The sequence below is a fragment of the Galeopterus variegatus genome, unplaced genomic scaffold (assembly GCF_000696425.1).
Source record: "Galeopterus variegatus unplaced genomic scaffold, G_variegatus-3.0.2 Scaffold164, whole genome shotgun sequence".
NCBI lineage: Eukaryota > Metazoa > Chordata > Mammalia > Dermoptera > Cynocephalidae > Galeopterus > Galeopterus variegatus.
Window position 1 is genome coordinate 426,277 of NW_007726275.1, and position 11,153 is coordinate 437,429.

Below are 11,153 nucleotides of genomic sequence, written 5' to 3' on the forward strand. Positions count from 1 at the left end.
ACGCCATGGAGCCAGAGCCGGCGGGGACCGCAGCCCTCAAGGCGGCGGCCTACGGCCACTCGCGGAGCTCGGATGACGTGTCGGCGCACACGACAACCAAGGCCCGCGTCCGCAAGGGCTTCTCACTGCGCAACATGAGCCTGTGCGTTGTGGACGGCGTGCGTGACATGTGGCACCGGCGCGCCTCGCCCGAGCCCGACGCCGCCCCGCGCGCCACGGAACCCCTGGCCGAGCCGCGCGACAAGTGGACGAGGCGCCTGCGGCTGTCGCGGACGCTGGCGGCCAAGGTGGAGCTGGTGGATATCCAACGTGAGGGCGCACTGCGCTTCATGGTGGCCGACGACGCAGCCGCGGGCCCGGGGGGCGCCGCCCAGTGGCAGAAGTGCCGCCTGCTCCTGCGCAGGGCGGTGGCCGGCGAGCGCTTCCGCCTGGAGTTCTTCGTGCCCCCCAAGGTGAGTTCCTCCCCCCACCTGGCGCGTGGGCACAGCTGCATCGCTTATTCTGGTTGACGGGATGGAGCACGTGGTGTCAGGAGCCTGGTAGGTGGGCTTAGCTCATGGACAAGTCGCCCCTTCAATCCCGTTTCTCCCTCTGCGAAGTGGAAGGCAGGCTCTGAGTGCGCGAGGGTTCCGAGGCACTGCTGGGGTGTTCTGCAGGAGCCGGGGCCTGCCCTCCTTTCCTCCTCCTCAGCTGGGGCCCCAGGGCTGAGGCCTGCGGGGAGGAGGGCAGGGAGTGACAGTGGTACACTCTTGGGGAGGTCTGTGCCAGGCTCCAGTGCAGCCGCTGCCCGGGTGGCCCCTCCAGCCAGGGAAAAGCTAGGCTTCTTTCTGGCTGTCACCAGCGAGGCTGCTCACCTGAGTGCGCTGGCCCCTCCCCCTCTTGGGGGCGGGCCATCAGAACCCTGGGGCACTTCGGTCTTCTGGAGGATGGCAAAACTGCCTTGTTTGGAAAGTGGGAATACGAGGGTACTTCATAAAGTTTATGGAAGGGCCAGCCCGAGGCTCACTTGGGAGAGCGTGGTGCTGACAACACCAAGTGAAGGGTTGAGGTCCTCTTACCGGTCATCTTTTTTAAAAAAAAGAAAAAAATAAAGTCCGTGGGAAGATAGAATTGAAAGATAATACCAATCTTTCCACAAACGTTTCGAAGTACCCTGGTAGCTGTTAACAGTAGCACCCCCTTTCTGAGAGCGCACCGTTTGTCCAGCCCTCAGCCTGGTGGGCAGTTGCTCATACAAACTCTCGTCCTCCTGGGACCCTGGCAAGGTGAGCACATGGTCCCCAGGTCACAGAAGAGAACACTAATGACTACTCAGAGAGGGGATGTGGCCTGCCCAAAGTCACAGCAGGTGGGTGGCAGAACTGAGCTAATTATACTCACTACCCTGGTGGTCCTGAGAATGAAAGGAGCATGGAGGTGGGCACCCCCTGTGCACTGAGAGGTTTGAGCAGGTGGGAGGGCGTGCCAGAGGAGCAGCTGGCAGTACCCCCAAGAACCACCTAGTCCCCCACCCACCTCAGGTGCACTCTGTCCCAGGTGCCCTCTCAGTCACCCTGAGCCTCTTGGCTCTCTCCACATGGGCCCTGGAGAAGTGGCTTCCCAGGAACACACCTACTCTCTGAAGACTTTCCCTCCAAGTCCCAGACCTCCCAGATTTCCCAAGAGCTTTTCACCACTGAAGCCCCCCCACCCTTCGGTCCCTAAGAGAAATCATAGACTGCTAAGCCCAACTCCACTCCTTGTCAGACAGGGAGACTGAGCCCCATGAGGGGTGGGGCTTACTCGGGGTCACCCAAAGGGCAGGGGCAGAGGCCCAGGGCTCTACCGCCTCCAGCCCTGAGTGGCAGTCACAGCTGCCTGTCTGTAAATAGCGGTGTATGCCGCCCTCAGGGGAGAGGGCGCGGCAGCTGGTGCCCTCTCCTTTGTCCCCGCATTACCCTTTAACCACTGATGCAGACAACAGGGTGCCTGCGGGGTCACTGGCCCTTCCCCAACCTCTGGGGAAGGCTGGTGGGTTCCTTCCCCCTGATCTGGCTTCAGAGCCTGTTTCCATGCAAGTGTTGGGGTATGTGGAAGTATTCAGGGGTGATCCAGGTGAGAGAGTGGATCAGGTTGGGTTTCCCAAATGTGTCTATTCCCAGGAGAGCAGCTCCCAGGGTGCATGAGCCCCACGGGTCACCCCTGCTGACCCCACCCCACTTCCTGTTCATCCACCCACAGTCCAGATCTCCCCTCGCCTGCTGGAGCCCTAGCTGCACTCTTGGAGCAGCTGGGAGCTTGGGGTCTACGGGCTCGGGGCCATCTCTGGGGAGCCGTGGACTTTCCCACCACACAGCCCTTGATGTCAGAGCCCCATGAGTCAGGTCTCCAGTTTCCAGCTCCCTCACCCCTGCAGGAAGAGTCTCCTGAACCCCAGGTCCATTCATGGCCTGTGGCAGGCCAGCCGTGGGGACCCAAGGAGCAAGGAGGCTGGCTGCCTCCACTGGGGAGCTGCCAGGAAACCAGCACTTGCAGCACTGGATGCAGACTTTAATGGGGGGAGGGCTGGATGTTCTGGAGCCTCAAGGAGGTGATGCTTGGGCTGCATAAGTGTTCAACAGATGGTGGAGGAACCACAGCACCTCCAGCCAGCAGGTGCCCAGCTGAAGGTCCCAGTCCAGGCCATCACTGCAGTCCTGTGTCTGCTCTACCTGGCCCAGGATTGCTGGCCTCACACCATGGTCAGCCAGCACCTCATCTCTGTGCCAAGCCCAGCCCCATGCCTGCTGGATGGTGGCCAGTGCTGCCAGGAATTCCCACCCACGTGCCCGCCAAATGTGCAGCACTTCCTTTTCCTCCTAAGAAATTCCCTGTCCCAGAGCCCGAACCCTGCCGGGAATCCCAGTCTTAGGCCAACTCCAGGGGGCCTCAGGGCTGTGGCTGGGAGCTTCAGGGCGGAGCAAGTAGGGCCAGGCCCAGAGTGGCCCTCCCAGGGAACCCTGCCAGCTCACCTTCGCTACACCCTGCAGCATTGTTGGGAACACTAGTCCTTTTTACCCACACCTGGTGACAAGACCCTGACTACTCCACAGCCCTGTTCTGGAAAGTCTAGTCTGAAGCGGAAGACCAGCATTTTTTTTTTAATGAACTAGAATAGAATAGAAAATAGCACACTCCAGCACACACAATAAGGGTAAATATAGTCTGACGGAACGTTTGTTTCATAGGTATTTTTACCTATGTATGTGTGTACTGGGCCACAATGTCAAATGTATTTCCTACCGAGGTCAAGGTCAAAAATGTGAAAACCACAGATCTGTTGGGTGCCCTGGGCAGAGGGCAGCCTGGGAGGGCTTCACCCCTCAAGTCTTGGAGGTAGAAGACTCAGATGTCAACCCCAGTTCTGTCCTTGGCTTACTGTGTGACTATAGGAAAAGGTCCCTTTGTTTTTCAGAAACTGCTCCCTCAACTTCCTCATCTGTGAGATGGGGAATAGAACACCTCTGTGCCAGGGCGTCCATAGCAGTCTAAGCTGAGGGCTGCTCTGACACTTGGAAGCAGGGAAGGGTGGAGAGGGTATCCGGAGGCCCTGGGGCCACTCTCTCACTGCCCCTTCCTCTGGCCTCCCAGGCCTCCAGGCCCAAGGTCAGCATCCCCCTCTCAGCCATCATCGAGGTCCGCACCACCATGCCCCTGGAGATGCCAGAGAAGGACAACACCTTCGTGCTCAAGGTGAGGCCACACCCCTGGCTCCAGTTCCCAGCCAGCAGCAGGGCAGTGGGGAGGGGGTCCTGGTGGGGCAGGGGTATCCCAGGACTCCACGACATCTGTTCAGCACATAGCTAGGACCTGAATCCGAGTCTGGGCTTGAGAGCTATGTGCCCCGGGTGTCATCTCCCATCTGGGCTCTTGTTCCCATTTCCTCCTGGGTCTGGGTGAAGCTCATCAGAGTTTCACTTCCTCCTCTCCCTTCCCCCGCTGGAGCTAGCACACACCCACCCCATGGGCAGGAACTGGTGACCAGACTGCAGCAGTTATGTAAATGTTCCCATTTCAGGGCACTGGAGTGTGGGAACCGGCTGGGTCCCACAGTAGGCACAAAGGCACTGAGGATGGGCAAGGAGGCACCCCGGTGGGTGTGGGGGCAGCCCATCCTTTTCCCAGGCCACACATCACTGGGGTGGCCTGCTGGGACTGCTGAGGACATGGCTCCAGGCTGCCAGCACTGTGGTCCCTGTGCCTCCTTGAGGATAAGAGGGTGTTTGTGAGGCAAAGTCCCCAGAGAGGCCTGGTGCTGCCTACTCAAAGCTGCATGAAGCCCCCACCCTCTTCCCCAGGCTCCTGGTTGGGTTTATGTTTTTACTGGTCCCTATTTGTTTAGTCACAAACTCACTTATTTGTTTAGCAAACATTTGCCAGTCCCATACCCTGAGTCACTCCAGGCAGGGACTGAGGACATAGCCCCTGCCCACCTGGCATTCTCATCTGCTGGGTGGCCACGATGCTGCTGGTGCTCAGGAGCCCAGGCAGAGGAGCTCATCTGCCAGCCCTACTCATGGCCTCAGTTTCCCCATCTGTTCAGAGAGGCATTAAAGATGGTCTCCAAGGACCCTCCCAGCTGAGATGCTGAGTTCAACAAATGCATTTTTTTTAATTTTAACATTTATTTGTACACATTTGTGGGGTACAGTGTATCTTTTCAGTGCATGTGTATGCTGCGCAATGATTCACTTAGGATAGATAGCGCAGTTTTGCACGTGTTAGTCCACCACTTCTCCTCCCCCCTCACAAACCTCCTCCCCTAATAACTGCATTTTGACAGAGGTGCGTGACAGAAAGCTGAGAGCCCTGTGCCTGGGCATCCCGGAGACCTGGGTTCAGGTCCCAGCACTGCCACTGGCTTCTTGTGTGACTTAGAGCGAGTTACTTGGCCTCTCTGACCCTCAGTCTTCTCTTCTATAAAATGGGGGTAACACATCGCCTCCCTCACAAGGCGTGGGGAGGAGTTTATCAGATAACGTAGTGTCGGATTACACTGGCCTGGCCCCAGCAGCTGTGTTCTCCTACTCTCTACCCCTTTGATGGCTGCTTATCCCAGGTCAAGGCCACAGTGGTACAGTCCCAGGCACTAAGGCATATGACCACTCAACTCAGTGTGCTGGGTCGGCTGGCCTCTCTGCTTGACTTGAACTCCTTCTCTGGGCTGCGAGGTCACGGGATGGGGGTGCTAGGCCACCCATCCCTCCCCCAGACACTATGGCTTCCTTAGAGGCTGCATCTCCAGGGCCTGAGGACCTGAGGTCGGGGGGTCTGGATGTCACCTCCAGTGGTAGGTTCAGGAGGGAGGGGCTGCTGAGAGTGTGGACTGCAGGTTTCACCCCGGGACCCTGGCCTTGGTTTGGAGTGTGCCCAGTGGTGACCCCACTATCTTCCCTGCCGCTCACACCCTCGAGCACTGATAAAAGGGGTAGGATGAGCCACTGGAGCCATTCTGGCCATTCGTGCTGGGGTCTGGAGCCCCCCTGCTGAGGGTGGAGGAGGTTGGAGTGCTGACTGTGGTCTGGACTCCCTCCACCCCTCCTCCCCAGGTGGAGAATGGAGCCGAGTATATCCTGGAAACCATCGACTCACTGCAGAAGCACTCGTGGGTGGCTGACATCCAGGGCTGCGTGGACCCCGGGTGAGTGCCCAGGTGGCCCTAGAATGGGTGGACAGGCCGGGGTGTGCCCTTGGTCCAGCCCTCAAAGGGAGCAGCTTCCTGAGCTCCAGAAACGGGCTTTTCTCACTGCTGTCCTACCCAGGTCGGTGCTGGCAAGGATGGCCTGTACCCCCATCCCACCCCCAACAGGCTCTGGAAGGAAGTTGGAGCAAGTCTTGTCCTCACCCGCAGGGGAGCCTCAGACCACTGGGAGATGGAGGCTTAGGGAAGGCGAGCTGGTGGAGGGGCTCTCCTAATCTGAGACTTAAAGAGCAGGCCTGAGCCAGGCCGGGGGGAGGGGAGGGCATAGGACAGCCCATCAGAAGGTGTGGAACTGCACAAGAGCTGGGGCTTGCAGGGAACATCACGCCTTTCTGGGTAGATGGTGAGGAGGGATTTTGATGAGAGCTCAGAACGTTGGTAGGTCAGGGGTAGGGGAGAGCCATGGCTAGTAATAGGCAGAGGGCAGTTCAGGTCAGCCATGTACAGGAAGAGCAGCAGGGAGGTTGGCGCCACAGTCCAGGAGAGATCCCGAGGCCAGGAGTAGGAGGGGCAGGCAGGCCAGCAGGCTGAGCATTTGGCAGCCGCTTTCTGTCTAATGGGGTGAGCCAAGCCCCAGGGGGAGGGGCTGCTGCTTTCTAATTAACAGCTTCATTTAAGGAAGCACAATTAAAGTCCTGGCGCCTCCCAGGCCCCATCCCCAAAGTGGTCATAATTCCTCCCCTGCCACCCTCCTGACCATCTGCTCTGCAGACTCCTTCCCCAGCTCCTGTGAAGGTGAACCTCACTTTGCAGAATTTTAGAGCTGGCAGGGTCCCAGACACCTCGTGTCGCAGATGGGGAGACAAAGGCCCTGGGCAGGGAGGGGAGCTGCCCAGGCCCTGCCCACCACCACGCCCCTCTTACCATTTGAGGACCTCCATGGGGCCAGGAGGGGGCAGCCCTTCAGGGTTAGTGGGCAGGGGTCATGTGGCCTCAGGGGAACTGTACACACTTGGAGGCCTCTCTGCATGGCCCAGTCACTCACACGCTGGCCAAAGAGCCGCTGAGGGTGGGACAGAGGGACATGGAGGCCAGAGAGCTCCAGGTGAGCAGAGGGCAGGATAGGGCTGATGCTGGTCCTGGGACTGGCAGCCACTGCCTTCTCCATGAGCAGCCTGTGGTCCGGGGCTGAGCTGCTTATCAGGACACAGTTGTGCTTTCTCACCTCCACAGGGACAGTGAGGAAGATGCTGAGCTCTCCTGTCCCGGAGGAGGCTGTCTGGCCAGCCACGTGGCCTCCTGCAGCTGTGAGCTCCTGACAGATGGTAGGTGGGGGCAGAGCTGGCCGGAGTAGTGGCGACAGGGTTGGGGGGGGTGAACACTTGGGGTAGAGAGATAAAAGGACATGCTTCTTACCTGCCATTTCCCCAGCAGCAGACCTGCCCCGGCCCCCAGAGACAGTGGCATCTGTGGGTGCTGTGGTGACAGCACCACACAGCCGAGCTCGAGATACCCTCGGAGAGTCCCTGATCCATGTCCCACTGGAGACCTTCCTACAGAGCCTGGAGTCCCCGGGTGGCAGTGGCAGTGGTGGTGACAGCAATAACACAGGTGCCAGTGGGACAGCCTGCTCTCCCTGCCCCTTCTCTCCTGGGCCCCCACCCCCACCATGGGCTCCCTCCAGAGCCCTTGCTGAGCCCCAGAAGGTGTGACATATCATCCCACTGGGTCCTTCACACAACTCCACAGTAATTCTGGCTTTTGTAGGCCAGTCTGGGGTCCCGACCCTTCCCGCTGGACCTGGTTTCAATACAGAATTGAAAGGGGTGCAGAGGGTTGGAACCAGGGGTTGGGACAGGAGACTTGATTTGTTCTCAGGCTTGCTGCTGACTTACAGAGTGACCCCAGGATAATCCTTCCCCTCTCTGCACCTTAATTTATCTCATATGCTTAACTAATGAGTTGGGTCAGCTTCCTGCCTAGTTATAAAATTATTCAAGCAACATTTCACGTGTAAAAAGCCAAGATGCTGTCTCTCTTCTCTCATTTATTTATTGCCCCTTCTCTCCTTCCTCCTGCACCCCTCACACTGTCATCCCCTCTCCAGAGGAGGAGGGAGCAGAGCCCGATCCCGAGGCCGAGCACGAGCTGGAGCTCGCTGACTACCCCTGGTTCCACGGGACACTGTCACGGGTCAAGGCAGCTCAGCTGGTGCTGGCGGGCGGGCCCCGAAGCCACGGCCTCTTTGTGATCCGCCAAAGTGAGACTCGGCCTGGGGAGTACGTGCTGACCTTCAACTTCCAGGGCAAGGCCAAGGCAAGTATGCATGGGGGAGGGGGATCACAGAGTGGAGTGACCAGCCCTGGGGGGAGGAGACTGAGGTGGCCCAGTCCTGAGGCCATGCCCCGGGAGCAGGCTGCATGGGCATACGTGTGACCTGATTTCCCATAGGCCAGGCCTGTCCCTGGCCACACTCCTTGAATCACCTGCATCCTTCCCACATCTCTCTGAGGGGTGGCAATCAGCCCTAACCAGGCCTCTCTGTTCTCCAGATGGGGAAGCCACCTACTAGTGGCAAAGCCAACAGAAGGCCAGGCCCTCTGAGAACCTAACTTTGCAAGTCCTTTCGGATCCTGTGCATTGGGGATCACATAACACTGGGGCCTCTGAGGGTCTCCACCTAGAGCTACCACAGTGCAGGGCTGGGGTCACCTGAGGCTCTCAGAATGACACCTCCTCCCCCACACACCCCCAGATAGCCCCTCTTTTTGCCTGTTCAGATCAGTTCACCAGCTTCCTGGGCCCCAGCTCTGGGCCAGACCTGTGCTCAGACAAGGGACAAAGGAGGGAAACACATAGGGCTTAGAAAGCCAGGCGGGAGAGGAGGAGCTGGGCTGGGCAGGGGGCCACACAGGCTGAGGGGTCAGAGTTGGAGGGGACCTTGATCTGAGACATGTAGTAGAGGGAGAATTGTTGAGGTGAAGACGGGTGAGAAGGGTGACCAGGACAGGGCCCAGAATGAGAGGGCGTGACGGTGCCCCAGGTGGCGTGCTCGCAAGGCAGAGAACTGTGCTATAATGACCTACGGTGCAAAGGGAAATGTAACACAAAAGCCAATTTGGGGGGTGGCAATGTGGGAAGAAACCTCAGTGCCCCTCCCCCCGGTCCCATGTTTCCAGTAAGGACACACCCTCCTGGGACACGATTTCCCATCAGCCTTCACTGGAGGAAGGGGCGCCCCAGAACTCCTGCAGCTGGTGATCAGTGTCTGTGTGCAGGACCCCCTGCTGCCCTAGCCCCCAGCTGGCCCAGCACAGGCCCCCCAAGGGCTCCCTGGGCCTCTGTCCTTGGCAGCATTGGCCCCACCTTGAAAGAGGCAGCACCTCCCCCGGGACACCTCCTTGGAAAACAGCCACCCTTACCAATTCCTCCAGCAGCCGGGCACTTAATGCTGTCCCTGGTGGCTCACAGTTTACTTCTTGGCCAGCACCATCCCACGCCGCTTCCCCCGAGGGCCTGGATCTGACTCGTGCTCAAGCCAAAGGCTAGGATGGTGCCCGACCCACCATCAGGCATGGCGCAGGGAGCAAGGGAGGCGGGCAGTTCCTCTCCTTCCTGGGACAAAACCCAACCTTGAACCTGCCCCTCACCTCTTGCCCAGCTGCTGTTCTCCCAGGGTGGAGGTGACTGCCCAGGGTGTGATAAGTTAGTGTAGGGTACAGGAACCCTCACCTCCTGCTTTCACATTTCCTGGGAGAGAAGATTACTACCTCCCCAGAGGCAGCTCTTTTCACCTTCAGATCCTAAATGCCTGGAATGTTTTCCAGAAGATTGAGATGCACCTGCCTTGCTTCCACCCACCCCTGGTGCCCAGCTCTGCCCTGGGCCTCTGCACCCAAAGGCGGGCCCAGATAGGAGGCTGCAGTGGGACCCCACTATGCTGCTCCTCTTAGCTGAGTCCCTGCCCCGGGCTGCCACTCATGCTGCCCAGGTCTGCTCACACTGTCCCTGGCAACTTCTCACCCTGCTGAGTGGCAGAACTCACTCATGGGGCCACCTCCCCCACCCCACACTAGGGGCTTCTCTGTCCTTTATGTAGTGGCTAGGCCAGCTCCCCCTCCTGGGCCTGGGGCCATGCGCATACCCTAAGACCTCTCTCTCCTGTCACCTTCTCTCTTGCCACACACACCCAGAGACAGTCACTTTTCCTCCTGTGGGACATGTGTTGAGCAAAACGGGACTAAGCCAGAGACCTGTGGCTCACCACTAGAGACCACAGGCCTATGGCTTCCCATTCTGAAGCTCCTACCTCATGTGGGCCCTGGAGACCCAGAGAGGAAGCAGCCCTGCTGTATGTGCTCCAGGTGCTGCCACTGCTGCACAGGTGAGGAGCACATGCAGTCATTCCTCTGGGCTTTGGCTCTGCAGGAGCCAGAAGGCAGACCCCATGCCTCCTGGGCTGGGGGAATCACACAAACACTAGTTCTCTTCCTAGCTCTGTACTCTGTGACTATGGGCATGTCACTTCCCCTCCCTGGGCCTTAGTTTCCCCATCTCTAATATGGGTGCAGTAATCCCTCCCTTCTGGGGCTTTCAGGGGCCTGGGGGGGAGGGGTGTGAAGGGCAAGGGCCCAGGCACAGTGTGGATGCTCCCCGCTGGGGCAAGTCGCAGCTTGGCTCTGTTGCCCTCCGTTCCCCACCCCCACCACAAGAGTGACCCTACCCGCAGATGGTGCTCATGGGTTAGAGGTCCTTGGGTCTGACACATACATAGTGGCCTTTATGAGACTTAGTCCTCCCACCAACTCCCAGAAGCACTTGCCAAGCAGTTGGCCAGCCCAGGACCCGGCCACTGACCACACCCGCCTGTGCCCACAGCATCTACGCCTGTCCCTGAATGGCCACGGCCAGTGCCACGTACAGCACTTGTGGTTCCAGTCAGTGCTTGACATGCTCCGCCACTTCCATACCCACCCCATCCCACTGGAGTCAGGGGGCTCCGCCGACATCACCCTACGCAGCTATGTGCGGGCCCAGGGCCCCCCACCAGGTAAGACGCCCCCACCTGGCCGGCGTGACAGCTCAGAAAGACAGACGGCCACCCAGCATAGCTAGCGGGTGGGATGATCAGGTCTTCAGGCCCATAGTCTCAGGCGTGCCCCCAACCCCAGCCAATCGGGGCCATCAGGAATGGAGGCAGAAGTGGCAGCCCCATGGCGTCCCGGTCCGGAAGGATTCCCGGCAAAGGGAGCGGAGGGCGCTCAGTTCCACGCAGCCGGGGTTCAGCGCAGAGCTGTTGAGAAGGAGGCGTCGTGGGGACAACCGGGGTGTCCCGCATCCGCCATGCCCATTCGGTATCCGAGGAGGACACCCCGCCCCGGGCCCCGGCTCCCGTGGGGCCCCGGCCGCGCCCTCCGTCTCGGGGGCTCCGTACCCGCGTGCCCCCGCCGAGCCCGCCGCCCTCCCGTTGCAGAGCCGGGGCCCTCGCCCGGCA

General features: G+C 59.6%; 1 protein-coding gene across 1 annotated transcript in view; it reads left to right on the forward strand.

Moving 5' to 3' along the window:
- SH2B2 (SH2B adaptor protein 2) overlaps positions 1 to 11,153 on the forward strand; it is a 12,770-nt gene that overhangs the window by 535 nt on the left and 1,082 nt on the right. The window contains exons 2-9 of the mRNA XM_008594615.1: positions 1 to 452; positions 3,610 to 3,711; positions 5,568 to 5,659; positions 6,893 to 6,984; positions 7,091 to 7,272; positions 7,769 to 7,975; positions 10,538 to 10,733; positions 10,831 to 11,013. The exon at positions 1 to 452 is cut by the window's left edge and continues 11 nt beyond it. Of these exons, the coding sequence (XP_008592837.1) occupies positions 1 to 452; positions 3,610 to 3,711; positions 5,568 to 5,659; positions 6,893 to 6,984; positions 7,091 to 7,272; positions 7,769 to 7,975; positions 10,538 to 10,733; positions 10,831 to 11,013 (1,506 nt within the window). The remainder of the gene's footprint in view (positions 453 to 3,609; positions 3,712 to 5,567; positions 5,660 to 6,892; positions 6,985 to 7,090; positions 7,273 to 7,768; positions 7,976 to 10,537; positions 10,734 to 10,830; positions 11,014 to 11,153) is intronic.